This window comes from Netta rufina (assembly GCF_964035555.1).
Source record: "Netta rufina genome assembly, chromosome: 4".
Taxonomy (NCBI): domain Eukaryota; kingdom Metazoa; phylum Chordata; class Aves; order Anseriformes; family Anatidae; genus Netta; species Netta rufina.
This window is the reverse complement of record NC_140127.1, coordinates 12,335,403-12,355,478: the sequence shown is the minus strand read 5'-3', so window position 1 is coordinate 12,355,478 and position 20,076 is coordinate 12,335,403. Positions and strand designations below refer to the sequence as shown.

The 20,076-nt window shown below is 44.6% G+C and overlaps 1 protein-coding gene across 2 annotated transcripts in view; it reads right to left on the bottom strand.

The window, feature by feature from the left end:
• The window catches only part of TNKS (tankyrase), a 103,529-nt gene extending 84,048 nt beyond the window's left edge, over nt 1-19,481 (bottom strand). For both annotated transcript variants that reach the window (XM_084285994.1, XM_084285995.1), the window contains exons 1-3: nt 18,944-19,481; nt 13,956-14,180; nt 1,889-1,984 (exon numbers count right to left, since the gene is read on the bottom strand). In XM_084285994.1, coding sequence (XP_084142120.1) covers nt 1,889-1,984; nt 13,956-14,180; nt 18,944-19,466 — 844 coding nt within the window. In that variant the 5' untranslated portion in view covers nt 19,467-19,481. The remainder of the gene's footprint in view (nt 1-1,888; nt 1,985-13,955; nt 14,181-18,943) is intronic.
• Nucleotides 19,482-20,076: the final 595 nt, after the last annotated feature.

Below are 20,076 nucleotides of genomic sequence, written 5' to 3'. Positions count from 1 at the left end.
CCTGCAGCAGCTTAAGCCAGATTCAAACCCTGTTTACACAGCTTGGAGCTCGGGTGCGCAGCACAGAGAGCCCAGCGTAGCCCAGAGCCACCTTGAGGACAAAGCTGATAAAACTGAAAATTGATTTTTCTTGCTAGGGAGAATAAAACACACCCCAAAATTACCTCTTCTTCTTAACAGTAAAACACCTAAGTAGCATAAGTGTCTCTGTGTACATGCATTTTATATTTTGCGTTAACATCCATTCATTTCAGGGGCTTAGACAGTGAATGCTCTTGCATGGGGCATTTGGGATGAGGCCAGGGCAAAGTGCTTGCTGCATCGGAGCAGACATTCCCAGAGGGCTGCTTCTCAGCCACCTCACTGGTTTGCGATGACACATCGCCCTCTCCTTGGCCTACAGCACATGGTACTGATCCAGAGCCATGAAAAGTCAATGGGGAAGGCATGCAACGTCGTCAACACAGCATCATCACAGACCTTAAGTCTTTTGCTATGCCCTGGATTTCATCTTTGAGCACAGCCTGAAGAGCATATCCGAGCCAGGCCCCTCCATAATGTACATATTCCAAGTTCCCACAACTGAATGTCCCTTAACACCTTTTACCTTTGGTTACTTTGGCTCCCTTGTGCCCTTTCCGTCCTCAACATCTGTATAACAGCAAAAATTATCAGCCAAAAATTGTATTAACCTGCTCAGCACGCCTACCGTTAGTGTTAACACTGGAGAAATGTGCTTAAATTTGACACCGAGTAATTAAACTAAATCATATGTATTTAAAAAGCATTGTTCTAAAGGTACTCTCAAATCACTGCGGAGATGTAGGTAATTACGTATAGCAGTCAATGCGCTGGAAAGAGAAGAGGAGGAAGTGTTCTTGACAAAGTAAAAGGAGCTGGTGTGCACTGATCATCATCTGAAGAAAGAATACGGGTGCTGTAAAGCACGTAACCTGTAAGTTATGCTGTCAACAAAAAGAGAAAATAGGGGAAATAAAGACAAGAAAAGGGAAACAGCTATTTCTTTAAATGAAGCTCAGCTGCTGAATTCCTTTCTATAAATCTACTTGTATTTGTTTTTAAAGCCAAGATTACTCTGTTCTAAACAGTATTTCCTACATATCAAAACCTGCACAGAGGAGCACGTATTTCTCAATATTGATTTGACAAGCTACTAAATTAAAATTGTAATGCTTACTGGTATGCTACAACAGTTAATTTGTAAAAACAAGCAAGCAAACAAAACTAACAAAAAAACAAAGCTGTGTTAAAACAAAGTTGTATATGTAGAATATTTTCATGAAAAGCAATATTTGGCAATTAATAGTCCCTCAAAAGAAAAAAATATTCAGTGGGTGACAAAGACTTCTACATAAAATGACTCATGAAGAGGAAGAAGGCAAGGGTGGCACACAGATCTGCATGCAAAATATAAGGTAACTGCTAGTCTCTGCAGTCGGTAGAGCAGGTTGTCTTTCAGATCACAGGTACTCGTGTAGTTATACAAACGTCCTTGCTTGTTCAACACTGAAGGTCTTAAAAAGCTGACCTGAATTTCTTCCTTTTTATTTTTATTTTTTGTAAGGGCTGGGGACTCTTACTCAATTCACATATTGGTTAGCAATTAAAAAAAAATAACACAGAAATGCATTGAATAATGAATGATGTTATGACAATTACATCTTTGCCAGCAGTAGAATAAGCAAACCCACAGCAGCACAGCAGATTAAGGACAGTTACATCAAAACGAAACCTGGTAAAAGACACAGGTTTAAAATTCTCTTACACAGAAGAAAATCCAAAAAGGCAGAAGGCTTTTTAAGATGCTGAACTTAACACACACGCAATGAAGTACAGGGAACACCACTGCAAGACGTATGCATCTTACCTGTGAGCACAGCTTTTGCTGAAGGGTCTGCCAGATCCAGCGCAGATTTCCCGTCGGTGTTCCGAATGTTTGGATCAGCTCCGTGCTGCAGCAGTACTGTGCAGGGGAAGCAGAAACAGTATCTTACCTCAGGGATACACAGGTTATTTACTGTTAAGTGTCTCCTCGGCATGATGTAGGCATAAACACACATTGCACAGTTTTCTTTATTTTTCCTTTTTTTTTTTTTTTTTTTTTTCCCTCTAAGCACTGCAGCAAAGGATGTTCTCCAGAGTAGAGCTAAGTTGGCAAGTTAAGGTGTAGTAGGATCATATGACTTCTCTTGATAAACATGAGCCCTGAATCTCTCGCAACACTCAGTTTTGGGTCCCCCTCCTGCCTGCTGGCTGGGAAGCTGTGCCTTCACTGACTCGCACTGGGCAATCTGCTAACGGTGGAACCTGCTCCTGGCTTTTACTATCACTGCTGCTGCTTGTTACCACTCCTGTTCCTCTTCCTGGCGGGTATCCGAGGCCATCAATGCCATACTGTAAAGCAGCAATGCTCCAGTTAGTGGCTCACCACTCACACAAAGAATTTTAACCACAGCACAACAGCTTGCCTTCAAAAACCATATCAAATAGTTAAGATGTGTCCCTTACAGCCTGTAAGTTCAGAGACTATTACTCTCATTTTTCTCCCCCTACACACACTAAATTGATTAACCCCTACAAATATTTGGAGTATAACATGCAACCATTCATCTAGGAAGGCATTAATACTGTGAATTACCACCTACAGAAGCTCATCCCAAAAAATGGAAATGACAGTTTCGGCTATAAACCCTTCTGACCAGAAACAACAACAATGCAATTTAGCCTTGCAAGATAAAGGTGTTTTTTTTTTTTCTTCTTTTTACAGAATTTGATAACAAAGTCCACAACAACAAGAGAGATCTGGCAAGCAAGGCCCCAACTTTCTATTTCCCCAAATGTCATGCAAAATAGACACAGCATGTTACCACAACACAACAACACAAATCCAGAACAAGAGTAAATAAAATTATATTACATACATCACTTCAGTCAGCACAGGGCTTTTCATAAGTTTATTCTTAAATTCAAGTCTTAAATGACAGTAGTGTTGTTTTTAGTCAAACCTCTCTTCTAATACAATCCCGGCTTTAAATGCTTATAACATTGCCAAATTTCAGGTATTTCAGTTTAATGGGTCCTATGCTAGATGCTTGCCTTGGGCTGATTTTTTGCAGAAGTTCGGTGCTTTACTGAAGTAAATTGACTTGTTCATGCTTCGTCAAGAAGCTGCAGTCCTTTTCCAAAACATGGAAGAAGATTCACATAGGCAGACTGGAGGGACAGAAGTGGTGGTTTGTTGATGGTGGTTTGTTTGTGTTACTTCCTTTTTTTTTTTTTTCCTCTTAAGTTTGCCATGTCAAGAGGAAGGCACCAAAAAATCAAATAAAAAATGAAAAAAAAATATATAAAAGGTTCTAGCACATGTTTGAAGGTTAAAAACCTGGCACCCACATTTCTTGAAGATGCCATCTGTGTCATACGTGCAACCACCTCCTTAGAGATGTTACTCACAGGCAAACATGACTGAGCCAGCGTCACCAGCCAGTCAGGCACACTGCAGCAGGAGGTGGTGACCAGGCCCTTCTCCAGATTTTTTCTAAACAGTGTGAAACTTAGAAAGTAAGTATGGAGAGATGTACTCAGTGTGTTTTGCCTCTATTCTCTTGGATCACGAGGTGAGGAAAATTATTCGTCCCAGAAGGCATCAGGGTAAGAGTGAAACCATAAAGGAACACACCAGCAACTAGCTGCCTATTAAGAGAGTGAATAATACAAAATAATGAACACAACACAGCCTGGATGAGAAGACAGTGGATGATTCTTCTGGAAAAGAGCCTGGGACAAAAAGTGATGCAAAAGAAGAACCGAATGAGGTGTTGCTAAGCCACTAGCCATCTGAGAGGTCACGGCAGCCTAGCGAAATTCAGTGGCTGCAAAAGGGGAAACACAACCCCAACTTTTAAAAAGGGAAAAAAGCAAGACCTGGGGAACTACAGGCCAGTCAGTCTCACCTCTGTTCCTGGCAAGATCATGGAGCAGATCCTCCTGGAAATTAGACTAAGGCACATGGAAAATAAGGAGGTGAGTGGTGACAGCCAACATGGCTTCACTGAGGGCAGATCATGCTTGACAAACCTGGTGGCCTTCTATGACAGGGTTACAGCACTGGTGGGTAGGGGAAGAGCAACTGACACCATCTACCGGGACTTGCACAAAGCCTCTGACACTGTCCCCCAGGGTATCCTTGTCTGTAAGTTGGAGAGAGATGGATTTGATGGATGGACCACTTGGTGGGTGAGGATTTGGCTGGATCACAGAGTGGCTGAGGTTGGAAGGGACCTCTGAAGATCATCTCCACCCAACAGACCACATCCAGAGCACCATGCTCAGCTCTGGGGTCCCCAGCGTAAGGACATGGACCTCTCAGAGTAGGTCCAAAGGAGGGCGAGAGCATCTCTCCTGTGAAAACAGTCTGAGGAAGTTGGGGTTGTTCAGCCTGGAGAAGAAAAGGCTCTGGGGAGACCTTACAGCAGTCTGCCAGTACCTAAAGGGGGCCTACAGGAGAGCTGGGGAGGGACTCTGTCAGGGGGTGTAGGGATAGGACAAAGGGGAATGGCTTTAAACTGAAAGAGAGGAAGTTGAGATTAAATATAAGGAAGAAATTCTTTATTCTGAGGGTGGTGAAGCACCCTCAGAATTGTTGGTATGGCTTACAACATATAATTTTCATATCAGGTTTTTAAAAACCTTGACAAATACATTAAAAATTGGCTAAAGGTACTTAAGCTGGATGCCTACACAAACTCCAAATAACAACTACCTGTGGAGCAAGCACTTGAAGTGGCCACACTGGGCTCAAAACCAGAACTGTCGGAACTCGCCTGCAGTAACCATGAGACTTCTCCTTTCTCCTGGGGTCACTGATCCCAGCGGTCACAGCCCTTCCAGCCTCTCCAGTAGCCAAGGGAACGGTTCCACCAACACATCTACTCTGGGAAATGTAGGAAGTGGCATCTCCGGATGAAAAATCAATTATGTTAACCTGCATACTGATTCAGCCCTCATTTATACAGAGAGCAAATTCAGGCCAAAGGCAACCTTGTTTCGTACACTTCCTGTAGCGACTGCCTGATTTTATCCTTTCCACACCTCTCCAAAATCTCTTACACACAGAAAAAAAAAAAAAATCCAAGTGAGCAATGTTGTCATCAGCATGAAGTAACAGAAGAAATACAGCAGAAATTTGGGCTGTTGTGTAATGCAGCTCCACTTTAATACCTGGGAAACCACAGGTGGCTTCTAATTGAATGTTCTCCTGCTTGTTCAAAAGCTTTAGCACTTTAGCACACAAAGTCTCTTCTAACCACAGGGTATTCGAGATCTAGACACGGTGTCTAGAAATTTCCTTTTCAGTGCACCAGGGACATATAAAAATATCAGGCCGGATCTCCTGTTGGAGAAAAATATTCCCTTTATAACGAACCACAGCAGAATAAGCCGTCCCAGCTAACTGTATCTATTTTGGCTTTCAAACACCGCACGCTGATTTTAGAGGATGTTTTCCGAGTAGCCTGAACAGGAGATGTGGCAACAGCTTCAATCAAAAGCCTGCTGTTAACAGGCAAATGTAAGGAGTGCAAGCACAAAAATTCATTCCCGGAACCTTGTTAATGAACGTATTTTGTAATGCTGATTTATTGGCTTTGGACAGTGAAGACATTGGGGTTGTTTTTCTGCATTGCAGGCAGAGCCCTTAATCTAGAAGCAGCACCTGGCTATCCTTGCGTTTCCTACAAACCACGCACAAACAACGTAAAGAAGCTCTTCTTTTAATTGAATCTTCACGTTGTATACAGATATCAATTCCTGCAAGCTTAACTATAGAATAAACACATAATTGTGAACAAAGCTCTCGTACAACCTATTTGTATCCTCATTACAACTGCTGCAATACATTTTCTGATCTTCCCATCCCATCTGAACTCCTTTATTTAATTACACCATTATACCAGATCAGTACCAGCGATAACAGACAGTCTTCACACCAAAGAAAAAAAATCTCTATTACTGCACGGATCATGAACTACAGCCACGAATCATCTCAGATTACTGCCAACTTGCTAGAGCAGGATGAATCCTAAAATTAAACTCTTGGCCCAAGTCCTCCTGGCACAGTTATTTCCAGCTGTGAAGCTAACCAACGCTATCTTGTTTGGCTCTCAAATTATAAGACCACCACCAACAAAAATTTCTACTTTCAGGCAGTTTCAACCCTCCTGTTTTCAGCAGCAAGGAATGCCAAAAGCTTCCACTATAGCTATACAGACAGAAGGAAGAAGTGGGTTTTAGGGGGAGCGGAGGGGAAATGGGAGGTTGTCTAAATCAAGATACTAATGACCTAAGTGCTTAGCCCTTCCTCCTTCATCCTGCCTCAGTTAAAAGTGCACTGAAAGAAAACATTTCTGATTGAAAGTAGAGACATGAACACAACAGGAATAGAATGGGAATAAAAATCCAAAGACAGGCGTGATCAAAGGTCAGACTTACAGTTTGTTTAGTGCCATTGTCCACAAGCTTCTTTAGCATACTTGCAGAAATGATGATGGAAAAGTTCACATTTGGTTTCTAATCAGATGCACATAAGTAAAAAAAGAAACATCCAAACCTTTGACTGTTGAAAGTAGAAACAAAAAAAAGAAAATCCCAAACCAGGCAGACCTTCCAGAAGTGCCTGTGCTTAAAGCTGCCTACGGTTTTCAGCTGCATTGCCAGAGTCTTCAGTCCCTCGCAGCACTGCTAAACGAAACCTTTTTCGTGCTCACACTGTCCCTTTGCTCCCCACCAGCTTCTTTACCGCTCTGCCACACTGTGTTGTGCTCACAGGCCCTTCCAGCTACCCCAGCTCTAACGCGTATCTTTTCTTCCTCCTTTTTAATTTTGCTTTCTGTAGGAGACCTCCAAAGGTCCTTTCCGAACCAAATTGCTGTAGTTTTCTCTACTTACTCCCAAAGTATCAAGGTACAGAGAAAACAGCTTAAGGAGGAGTCCTCCTTTTGTCTTACAACACACGCACTACCTCCCATCTCTCTAAAACAAAAAGCTACCTTCAGAGCTGGGCAGCCTTCCACTAACCCTGGTGAGCACCCAGACCTATCTCAGTACCAGCGCCATACAGGACACGTCTCCAAATTGTATGTAAGAAATTGATTCATTTATCTCCACGCTCCAAAGGCATCCAGGCAATACTTTGGAATCCAAACTGTTATTGTGTTTTTTTTCAACCAAGAAAGAGTTTCCTCCTCTAATAAAAACAGAGCACGCAGAAGCTAAAAGGAAGAATAAAGATGTAATGAGCAATTAACTCTCCACGGGAATTCACAAAGAAATATGATAAACACTATGAGTGCAGGTAGGGGAAATAACAAGAAGCTGCAGAAGACCGGATCTCCAGCAACAGAGGAGGTTGCAAGCAGTAACTGCTGAAGATTCAAAGACCTGTATTAGCACAGCTGCTCTGAAGGGTGGTGGTGCTCAGCTGGCACACTGGAATGGACTCTGCCATGCCAGGATGAGAAATGATGCCCAGCTAACCTCAGCAACCCTGAGAGAAAGGGGTTGTGCAGAACAGCTCGAGAGGGGAAAGGGAGGGTGCCCAACTCATCCCCAGCCCTGTGCTGCCCGCCCTCCTTTGGACGGCTGCAAACATTTGGTCCCAGTCAGTTCATCGTGCGGTGATGGACGCAGGCCAGAGCCAGGAGCTGACAGCGATCATTTTGCTGTTGGCAGCAGTTTCCTTAACAGTATATCAAACACCACCAGGCAAACACCCAGCTAGCCAGTGCTGGCTCCCAGAGCTTCCCATCTTACCGCCTTCCCTGCTCCCCTCGCTCAGGGCATGGACTGCAGGAACGGTTCTGACAACAGAAAGCACCGAGTAATCCTCCAAGCCAGTCCCTAGAGATGTGCAGCTTTAAAATACCTATAACACACATGGTCTTAAGTGGTTGGTTTTAAGCAATGTTTGTTTTCTAGGGAAGAAAGTACAGATTTTGTACAGCACTGGATGGTACTTTGGCCAGATGCAACACAATCCAGGTAAAATCACAGCACCTTGGATTGGGCTGATGTGCCAAGGGTTTGGGAGCAGGGGGACCCATTCTGGAGCAGACCTTGAAGAGCTGCTGCCTGTGGGCAGCACCCACAGGATCAGTTCAGGAAGGATGGCATCCCGTGGGAGGGACCCTATGTTGGAGAAAAATCTATTTCTAATAGCAAGATCTATTTCTGAACTAAACCTGAGGAAGCTAAGAATATATCGAGTTGGACCAGGCTGAGTGGGCTCCTCTTCCAGGTGCTCCTGCGTCCTGCAGCACCCTGGTAGCGCCCCAACCGAAGGGATAGCTTTCTCTAAGAAACACGGTGCATCTGGATACGCATGGAAAAGTACAATCCCTGTACTCCAGGAAATCATATGTTCATCACGAGTCTCAGCTGCACGCAAGACTAAGAGCAAAGACCACAGACCAAGAGGCAAGCACTCTGTATTTCCAGTAGGCTTCCATCACCCACCGTTCATTTTCTGCACTTGCTGTATCTTGTGGTAAAAGGAAATCGTTAGAGGCACCTGCCTTTGTTTATTAAATGACAAGTATTTAACTGCTTGCACATTTTACGAGCAAAACCTTTCCTGTCCTATAGTCATACTTTAATCAATGCTTTCCACTAGAAAAAATAGGAAAATGGCCAGGAGCTCTGCTAGAATTGGCCCCATTTTATGCCGTAAGAGCTACACATTTATCTATAGATTGTTTTTAAACCGCATACGAACTGCATTAAGAACACGTGGTTCCTCCCAGAAGCTAAAAGCAGATATTGCTACAGTAACCAGCAGGATAATCCCATAAAACAAAGTATTTTTGCACAACATACAGAAAATCATGATAAAGTGATATCAGATACCTAAAAGCAAACAGTTTCAGTGCCTGGAAGAGCACTATCTGCTTCATTACTCTGTTCTGGATACCACGAAGCTTCCTCTTCCTTCCTCCCACTCTCCCTTTCTGCTAACAGCTAGCATCAGTACTTTTGAAGACCTTACTTCCCACGAACACGTTACAGAAAGTTTTCCAGCAGTGCTTTGCACATTATTGTACTGCCTCCTTTGCTGCAAGTAGGCAGATTGCAATTCAATCAACATTTGTCAAGAAGCATCACAAAATAGAAGACTCCTCTTGTTCCGTGTAGATTGTCCTGTACCAAGGAGCCAAATGAGGCAGAGAGACTATTTTGCTTGATAGATGAATTTTAGGAACGAGAAAAAAGAAAAAAAAGGGTAATGTTAGGTTGCAAGAGATAGGTTGCAACACATGAGCTGTTAATACAGTTCAGAGCTAACAGAAAGCCAGACAGATTCTGAAATATACAGTGTATGAGACAGCAGGCAACCCTTCTCAACCTGTTTACATGAAGCTGATTTTAAATAATTTTTCCTAATCCAAACAGCATAATCTAAACAATAGCCTTCAGCACACTAACATGACAGGTTTTACCAGCCTTCAGCACCACTGGTTCCAGACAGGAAAGCAAGAAGTCATTTTACTGGCATAATCAAGGAGCCTTCCTCATCAGAAGCAAGGCTCCCTCTCACTTCATTTGTGCAAAGCCATCCTCTCTACTAGCAAGCACACTGCCCATTTTTCATTTCTGAAGAGGATTTAATCTAGGCTTTAATCGAGCTGAAGGCTTGGCCCTCTCACAGAAACTACACTACAGCCTTGCTGCCCAAGAGCTATTCGTTTTGAGGCTCCTCGTGCTCCAAGCCCTTTGCCATGCAGATCTGGGTACCTGATACAGAGATTTTCTTCACAGCGCATCTATCACAACTCTTGGCCCTGATAACCAGTGACAGGATGTGTGGGAATGGCACAACGCTGCACATGGGGAGGTGTGGGCTAGATAGGAGGAAAAACTTCTTGGATAGTGACCCCAATGCTACGCTTTAACTTCTGGTTAGCCCCGAAGCGCTGAGGCAGGTGGACTCTATGATCTTTGTAGGCAGTCTCCAACTGAACTACTCTCTTCTTAAAGTAATTTTAAGAAACTTTTAGAGTTTTGTAGTGTTAACTGGAGCTTTTCAGTAGCTAGTATTTTTGATTCCCTAAAATTACCCAAGTACCCTGTATGTTCAGGGACATCAATCATGGCATCACCGCAGAAGATACTCGTGGGTTGGATATTTGTGAAGGACGACTTTAAATCTAGGTAGGTGGATGATGTTTCAGATCACCTTTAGGCTAACAGTCCCGTAGCTCTCAACGTTTAACTGGAGATCTGCCTTGCAGAAACAACCTGATCAGACTGCACGGGCAGTTTTCCTAAGGTTATTTTTAGCCTGCTTTGTTTTAACTACACAAACACACAGCTTTAAAAGAGCTGTTACCACTCAGGAAATGCGTTGCAAAACTCTGAATGGGAAGTAGCACCAACCAGAAAACCCAACTTAAAGAACTAAGTTATCCTATAAGTATACTACACATAGTTTTTTTCTGTGCCACCCATACCAACTCCTTGCCCTTCAAAAAAAAAAATCACATATAAAAAATATGAAAATACAAGAATGTTTGACAGGATAACAGGCAGTAAGAACAAATTTTTCAGCTTGGACAAAGAGGCATGAGGGAAAAATACATGAAGGCCTATAAAATCATGAAGGACATGCAGAGGGCAAATAGAAATGACTGTTCTTTATTTCTTGCAAGTCTTGAATGGCTTGCAATGAACATCAATCAATCAATGTTTCAAGGAAAAGGGAGGTGTTTATTTTTTCCTGCAATGCAATTAAGCTGTAAAACTCCATTGCGACAGAACAGCTTCCAAACCAAAAGCACAGCAGTGTTTAAGAAGAGATTAGATCCACCTTTCCAGAATTTTGTCTGCAAACATCATCTGGATGCAGCCTCTTCTTTATTAAGTTCCTAAACCGCTAATTGCTATGAGAAAGCAGCGTACACTCGCGCCAGATTCCCTAAGTATCTGCTGCACATCACTGTCAAAGAAAGTGAGCTACACAGATCTGTGGCTTGGCTCCCAGTAGACTTTCAGATAAAGAAATACGTGACCCCTCCTCCCTCAAGCCTGACCTGCAGACCAGTCACTACCCTGACTTTGCAGCATTCCTCCAAGCATACTTCCCAGAGCTCGCCATTCATTTGTTATTCCATGAGAAAACGTGACACTGAAAAGCAAAAACACTTTTTAATTAGCTCGAGGAGTCCACAGACATCGAGAACACAAATTCTAGACAGATGAAGCAACCCTAGAGTTCTGCAGTATTCACGGCTTCCACCTTAATGATTGTTTCCAATGTTTCGATACATTTATTCTAAAAATTGATTACACATAGCAAAAAGTAACTAAAACAACTAAACAAACTGCATTGACCAGATACATATTGTATATATACAGTGCTCCCCAGCAGATGAGCTGAGTGAGCACTGCTTACCACCCTTCAAGACATCCTATACGTGCAGGCCCAGGACACAAAAGCAACTACCACACAGTGACAGCCTACATTCCTCCGAAAGTCAGCAGATTTGCATTCTCTCCCTTTAAGTCCCTGCACTACCCTGAGATTGTGGACATGGCACTTAGGGACATGGTTCAGTGGTGGACTTGATGACATTAGTTTGATGCTTGGACTTGATGACCTTAAGAGTCTTTTCCAATCTTAATGATTCTGTAATTCAATATGCAATCAGTCACAGAAGCATAAGAAACCACGTATCACTGCTATTTGCTCTCTTTGAGGTATTTTGGAGAAATTTGTACGTACTCTGAGTTTTCATCAATTTATGACAAAATTTTCACATAAGCTTCCTAGTGGCAGCGTTTGAAGGCAGTGGTGTAAGCTCAGCTGTACAGCCGACCACTAATAGTGTAGCACTTTTAGCGTTTGGAAGATGCTAAGAACAGAGAGTCACAAAAATGAGGGTGGATGAATAATTCCTACATAGTCTGCTGCTTTTCAGGTAGCTTAAGTTCAGCAGTAGATTCCACATTATGCTGGGATTTCCAGAGAATTAATTCAGTTAATTGTTTCAAAAAAATGTTTCAAAAATTATACCTCACTTGTTGAAAAAAGGACCACTAAGAATGGGAAGAAATTGGCCTGTTAAAATCCATCATGTCTACTGTAACAGTCCACACTTAAGATGTAAATACTAATACTGTACAATATATTTCAGAAAGCTATTCAAGTATTCAAGCTATTCCTAATCAGAACGAATGTCCTAAGCAATCTGTGTTCCATTATACCTGGTTATACTACGTTCCTTTCCAGGGCCTTTTGAAGACAAAGGCTGAAAATCTTAATATAAAAATTATACATAAAGCCATTAAGGAGAAACAGAATCATGCCAGCTATCTAGCCAGCTATAAATAAATTGTAAACAACCCCCCTGCAAACAAGAAATAGTAGACTTCTTTGTCTATACTCATGCCCTAGGAGTTTTGTGACATCAACTAAATTCCAAAGCAGCATCAGTAAATAGAGCTAGTGACTGGTGGCACTGCCTTCAGCAGCAACGCTCATGCTGATGGTCAAACATCTGACTGTGCTAACATGCACAGAGCAGTAACCAAACAGAGCACAGCACAGCTTCATGCTTGCTTTTAGCAGGAGGAAGTAAAAAAAAGAAGTAGACCGACTCCAAGCTGTCTGCGTGTAGCTCTGTAAGGAGAACTGCAAATAGTCCCGCAGCTCTGCTCCGTGCTTCAAAGGAAGCCTACAACTGCAGTGGACAGCAGAAGAGCTGCTGATGCCTAATTAACTATGCTCATTAACTTCTGCATGTAATTTCTCAGCACAGAATCTCTCTTACTGTATACCTCATACACAAGATCAAACGAATGAATTCCAGCACATCTCTTGTAGAGTTTTTTTTAAAAAAAAAAAAAAGAAAGTTCCTGTTTTGGTGTTCCTCAGTTCGTTGTTTTTTTGTTTTCTCCTTTTCTTTTCCCTTTTAAGTAATGAACTAAGTATTACAATAAAACTAACGCAAGAATGTGCCACGTAAGTTTTGTAGCTTTCTCTGCAGGAATTTTATGTAAGCAGTCTTTAGGCAAATACACATTATCTGACTTGCTAAAAAGTGTATTTTGTTATCTGGATAATGGGTAGCACAAATCTCACGTTCATAATGTTAACTGTGATTACTAAGAATCAAGGTTTTCTTTTTCATGATTGAGAAAACAAACACGGCAATCTGATCATTGTGTTCCGTGTTAGTAGACATGAGAAGAACCAGCACTGATAAGTTTAAGAAATTGATCTGAGAGTAAAAAATAACAGAAACTCCTATTTAGAAAAAAAAAAAATTAATTACACCGAGAAAAACAAAATCAAAAAGTTAACAAAATCCTGACTAAAAAGCTCTTTATATGGTCTAGATACATTTTAAATGATTGAAGTATTCAATTTTATTTGAAATTGCTTTGGCTCCAGGGTACAGCACACACCAAAGATAAACAACCACTGTGAACAATGGTGTCCTGTAGCTTGTATCTGAAAGCTTCAAAGGGCTGTTTCTCCATACTGTACTGAATGCAGGGTTAACCATCTTTCTAGCCGCTAAGATGACACACGGAACAGCTTGAAAAGCAAAGACATCACCCAGCGAAGCCAGTTTTCTTGTGTGAGGAGAGAGAGGGAGAGAGAGAAACTTCCACATTGGCTTTCTGAAGACTGACTCAGGGGATGAAGAGACCTGACCCACGTCTCTATGTAAAGTTTTCAACAAGTTCAACAAATGTTGAATAAGACATCATGAAAAAGTTAGTCTCAAATGACTATCACTATACCCACCTTGTGGTTTAAAATAAGCTGGCTTTTAAAAGCAAGCAGCATCTTCCATCTCGAGCCCCTCACAATTACAACAACAACTGCACGGAACACATCTGGTGCAGTTTCAATGTCAGAAGCGACGGATACTTACCAATACACACATCTATCTTCCCCTTGATGGCAGCTTCGTGCAAAGGAGTGTAGTTCCAATTGTCTCTAGCATTTGGGTCTGCCCCTTGACACAGCAACAGACTAACCACCTCAGCGTGCCCAAAAGAGCAGGCGTTGTGAAGGGGGATCAGCCCTCCATCGTCACGAGCGTGAACGCTGGCTCCTGTCTGCAGCAAGTGCTCTACGACATCCTTCCTTCCAAATCCTGTAAGAGAACAAATTGCTGTTCAATTGCCATGCAAAAAGAAACGTGTTTTAATATTTAAAACTAGCTGCTCACTCTTACTCCGGCGCACAGACACAAAATGGTATTACTGATGTCCCTCCTCTACCTTTTACTTCGTTTCACCCTAAGGAGAGACTAGGTTTGCCTGCTCAAGCAACAGTTGGAAGATCCACTCACATTTACGACAGGGTCAACACTGACGTATTATAATAAAGACTTGGTGTCACTACCTCAAGTTCTACAATAGGCTCGCCAGTCTTTTTCAAGGTAAGCTTCTCATAAATTTTACAACTTTAGTATAATCTGTATGTAGCAGAAGCAAGTGTCTTACATACTACCTCTTAATATACATTTCCATCTTGGAGAAGATCTCATATTAATAAAACCTAATGAAACTGTTAGTATTCAAGCAGAACAACCTTACCTGAAATCAAACTACATTCCTTCTCTCCTACAGAATCTGAGAACTTCTAGCTGACAGATAAGCTAGGAAGTTACACACGTGCAGAACTGAGACCTCAGCTGGTAAATAATGCCTCAAGAAGGCCCCAGCCTGGGGACAAAGCCTGGATGGATTCCTGGAAGAATACCAAAAACATGGAAGGATTCCAGAGTCAAGCCCCGTAATTCACAAACTCATCTTTTTAAATGAATGAATCCTCATTTTGCAGGCTCTGAGCCTCTCAGACTGCCAGAAAATTTCTTAGTCAACTACACAATCCCTACTGCTCAGGGCTATCTGCAGGAATCCAGCTGAGAGCTGTTGTTAGCCCTACTTTAGGTTGCACAGGGCAGAATAATCAGTGACTTCGCTTCCCAAACACCCGCTTGAGTCAGGTCAGACAGCTCCTCTATGGCAGGTATATTCCAGGCAGCTGCAACAAAATGAGTGAGTAGTTTAGGAAGATACCCCAAAAGCAAGGCTTTCCAGGGCAAATTAAGCTACTCCCTGTTACCTTGTGCCATAGGCACAGCAGGCAGTTCAGGTGTCTCTGCACAGAGTGGAGGTGCGTAATAAATTACTGTTTCTTGCCATTTTCCATCTCTCGAGCACCACTCAGTAGATCAAACGGATCATCTCCTTTCTTAAATTCCATCCACTGGTTTCCAGCCCACATAAGATCCTGCAGTATCGGTTGTTTATTCCAGAATTTCTCCAAAGAGCAGTTACATCTGTTAGCCTCCACTAAAAGCTTTGACTTCTGTTACTACAGTAGGATCAAAAGCGTGCTCAGAGAAAACTTCTTTTCCCCCCCACAGCTTTTTCTCATTACTCTAGGCAGATGCAGAAAGAAAACAGGGAGTATCACTGACGACACTCCTTGTCAAGTGATCTGGGCCTCCCAGAACAGGTTTCTCTGAGCCGAGTTCAGGCTGATATCCCAAAGAGCACTTTACTCTGCGCTCCCAATTCCACACTCGCCAAAATGACACTGGTCTTACGCTCCTGCACGCCCTCCCCTCCACCAGGACAGGCAAGAAGCATGAATTGCTCCAACCTCGGAAGGCTGAACCTTCTTTCAAACGGGAAGAAGCAATTTCTTTACCAAGCAGGTTCCTACACATCCTTGCTGGCTCTGGGAAAAAGCTGGGATTTGCCATGAATCCTGTGGTCTCCAAACCATCCCTAAAGCTAGGGCAAGCTGGTCTTTTATTACCTTACAAGACAGGGCCTTTGTCAAATTAAGAAATACACTGTTTATGCAGGGGAAAAAAAAAAATAAAAGGCTAGGTTTTCTCAGTATTTAATGGGTTTCGAGGCAAGTAAGAAACAGATGGCAGCATGCCTTAAGCAGAACGGTGGGGATGTATCTGGTGAGTGAAATCTAAGAGCACACGAAATGCAGACCGGAGTCTGATCGGCTACCTTAGCCGCAGCTTTAAGATCAGATCAGAACAAACTGTATCTCTTAAGACACCGAGAGGCACTCGGATGCAATTTGGCAGTGCCAGCTGGAGAAGAAGAGCTGTAGCTCGCAGGTTTCCCTTTATTAAAGGGAGCCTCAGAGCTCTCAGGCAACTTCTACACCTCAGAGCTGCAGGCAGACAGGTGACAGACCCCAGCACCCCCCTGCTTCTGACACTGAGCCTACACAAGTTTAACGTCAGCCCCATTCTTCTGTGCGAGTTCCCATACGCACAATACATCTCAGCGGTACCAGAGACCCAAACCTCTTGCGTCCCACACCACAGTCAAATATTATTGAGTCTTCCTCCCTCCAAGCACATGGACAGAAGAGTCCCTCAGACTGCTTGTAAATGTCAAGCAGAACACCAAATCTCTAAAATCCATTTAAGAATCTCAGGAGAGGCTGTGCTCCAGTCAGCTGGAAGATGAAAAGAAAAGGAACCTTTTTTCAGCCTCTTTCTGACTGTTAAGAGAAGGTACAGCGCCCTGATATGGCCTCCACATCAAGTCCGAAGCACAGGCAGACGACTCCAACTTTGCAAAACAGATTTGGATCTATCACTAGCTTTCTTTTTTTTTTTTTTTTAATAATTATCCTGAATATTCTCAGAAGTCACCTTTTTTTTTTTCTTCCTTCTGCTATGTGGAACAAGATAAATGTAGTTTTGAAACTAGAAGCTTCAGAAAGCGTCAGGTTTCCTTAACTCAATGCTTTTTTACAATAAACTAGAACTAAAGTTGCCCTTCTCTTAAAACGGACAAAGTACCAACTGCTTGAAATTGTTGCCAAAATAGTAACAAGAAAACAAAACCGAGCTAGGGAGAAGTCAAGTTCACGGGAAAAATAATCTAGCCGCCCCAAATATAGGAAGAAGGAAAGGTTACCAAAGTTTTCCAGCTACTAAAATAATTCCTCTGCCATAAACCATAAAACAAAATTGGAACTCTCTGCTGTTGCCTTAAGAGTTTAGTTTCAAAAATTTTGGGAGAAGCCATTTAAGAGAACGCTTATTGCACTGTTCCCCTCACACTCCCCTTATGCAGTCCATAAAATTCATATTTATGGATGTCTCATAAACCAGGAGCTATTATTTACAACGTAGCTTAATATACAGGCTTCTGCACTCATAAGACGCGTGGGCAAAAGGAGAAACACAACCCATCAAGGCAGGGAGATGAAATCCACACAGCCCATCGCCAGCAGATGCACGCTGCCTGAGACAAGCTGTGCTCAACAACACCCTCACAAGCCTTTGCAAATTACAGGGCCCCAGGATCTCTGTAACCAGGTATTAGCTGGATGCTGTTACGTATCAAGCCCATTTGGAGCAGACAGGCAGAGCGCAGTGATTTGAGAGTAAATACGTATGGCAGCCTAGGAAGGTCTTGAAATCTAGAAAAATAGACAACAGAAATTTGTCAGAAATGAGGACTTCACCCACTGTTTTCCTCATGTTGCAAGGAAGCATCTTTACTGCTACTACACTAGCACCTTTCAAAGCCTTATTACCCCAAGTTAGTTTTGCCCACTACTTCTCAAAGTACGAGCTGTCACTGCAGCTCCAGCACTACCGTCTGTACCAACATTGAAGTTACAACTTCAGACCTCAGAGTTTAAAGGGAAGCATCGATGTCTAATTTTAAGCTTAAATCCAAAGCGAGAAGAGACTCAAGGTGAGGCTTCAAAACATGAGGCACTTTACAGCACGCACGCAGTTATACCAGCACTACATCCCAGCATTCATGAAATTAATTAATTCCCGCACTTGAGGAGATCAGTGCGTTTTAAACTCAACTTGCATAAAGTCCTGCTTTACTTGTAGATTTCAGGGATTGGAGAACAACAAAAAGGAAACAGCTTGGGACCAGAAGTTCCCTTAGGAGCATCACAAAATGCCACTTGTACTTTTAAAGTGACAAGAAATTTACAAAAGTTCAGAGCGCATTCTCTCAGAGAGCACTATTCAGAGTTCCAAGTAACGCTGTGCCTGAAAGCATTCATTTTTGTTAACAACTTTCATGTGGTGTTTTAGAACCATACACCACCTTTTAGGTATAGACCCCTCAACACAGTCTCGTTAATTACTTTGATTGATACGTAACAGCATCACTTAAAGCTCAAACAAGCTCTGTGCCCCCTGCCACGTACATGTACGTTCCAGTCCAGTCCAGTAGCACCGTGGCACATGTCAGAAACCTTCTGCCTGACCACAGCCCCAGCTATCGTGCAGGTCCTGAGTTAGGCCTGATGATTTAAGACATCTCCCTGTTTTATCATGAGCTTAGCTCACCCCGTGCCCCCACTGAAGAGCTGTCCCTACACGAAAAGTGCTCGTTATAAGCTAATCCCACACTAACCCACGACAGGGACACTTGCTAGGAAGCCACGCTTCCTTCCAGTTGAGGTGACCTGCGGAACCTCACCGCTGGCTTCTTTTATGATGCTATTTGTTACCACCGGGTTCGGCCGTCCCACTTCACCTCACCCAGCTCCGAGCGGGTGAGATCGGCCAGCAGGGCCACCCAGACCAAACCAAACGTTGGAAATCACGAGGCGTGGAGCACGACTCCTGCCAAACCCGGCTGAACTGCGGCAGCCCTTAAGTTTTAAGCCAGACGGGACCCGTGACTCCAAGCCAGCTGCGCCCTGCGCCCGCTCCCCACTCCCTGAGCGAGGAAGCGACACTTTGGAGCCCGTGTGACAAGCACCGAGGAAAACACGCCTGATTCCAGCCCACGCACCCCCCGGGAGGGCGCTGGGGGAGGCTGAGGGAGGCAGTGCAGGCGGCTGCCCGCTCCCTGCCCCAGCAGCAGGGCGGCGCTGGGCACCCACCGGCGGCGAAGTGGAGCGGGGTGGACTTGCGGCCGGCCATGTCCTTGGCGTTGACGTTGCCGGTGTCCACCAGGCGCTTGACTCGCGTCACGTCCCCATTGCGGCAGGCCTCCAGCAGCTCGCGGAAGGCCCCGCTCGCCGCCTCGGGGCTCTCCGCCGCCGGGCTGGACGCCACGGAGGAGGAGGAGGAGGACGAGGAGGAGGATGAGGAGGATGAAGATGAGGAGGATGAAGCCGAGCCGGCCGCTCCCTCAGGGCCCTCGGGCGCCGGAGGCCGCTCGGCGTCCAGCGGGGCCTCGCCCTCGGGGCCCGCCAGGCTGTGCCGCTGCACGGCGGCCGCCGCCAGCTCGGCGGGCGCCAGGCTGGGGCTGCGGGGCGGCGAGGCGGCGAGCTGGGGCTGCGGCTGCGGCTGGGGCTGCGGCTGCGGCGGTGGAGGCGGCGAGGCCGGCCCGGGCGGCGGCGGCAGCGGCGGGTGGTGGTGGTGGTGGTGGTGGTGCTGCGAGCGCCGCGGCGCCGCCGCCATCTTCGGGCCTCGGCCGCCCCGCCCCGCACCGCCCCGCCCGGCGCCGCGGCAACGGAGCCGCCTCCCGCCTGCGCCACGGCCATGGCGGGCAGGAGCCGAGGCCTGAGGGGGACGGGCTGGTGGTGGGCTTGGTGGCGGTCACAGCCCTCAGAGGGGTTGATCTCCTCGCCCGGTCTGTCCCCAAAGTGTTGCCGTGTGGAGGCTGCCCTCAGCGCTGCCGTTGGTGGCGCCCACTAACTTGCCCGGAGCCCCTCACTGGTGCTGATGACTGAGGTGGAAATGCATTAAACACAATCATGGAGTCACGGCTCTGCTTTGTCCGTGTCACTGTGTGAGCCCAGCGTTGTCTCTGCTCCTCCTTTTCCTGCTGATATACTCCTAAAAGCCCTTTTTATTGTCCCTCGCGCTGCTGGCCATAACCGTGCGAATTCTGCCCCTACAAAGGCAAGCAGCATCCCTGCAGTCCCCCCACCTCCCATGTCACCCAACCTTCCTTCCAGTGACTGTACACTTCCTTTCTCTTCCTAAATTCTTGAAGAAGATCTGGTAATTTAGTGCAGTGACCGTGGCAGTTCAGCCCTCTGACTCTAAACGGCAAGGTCACACCGCT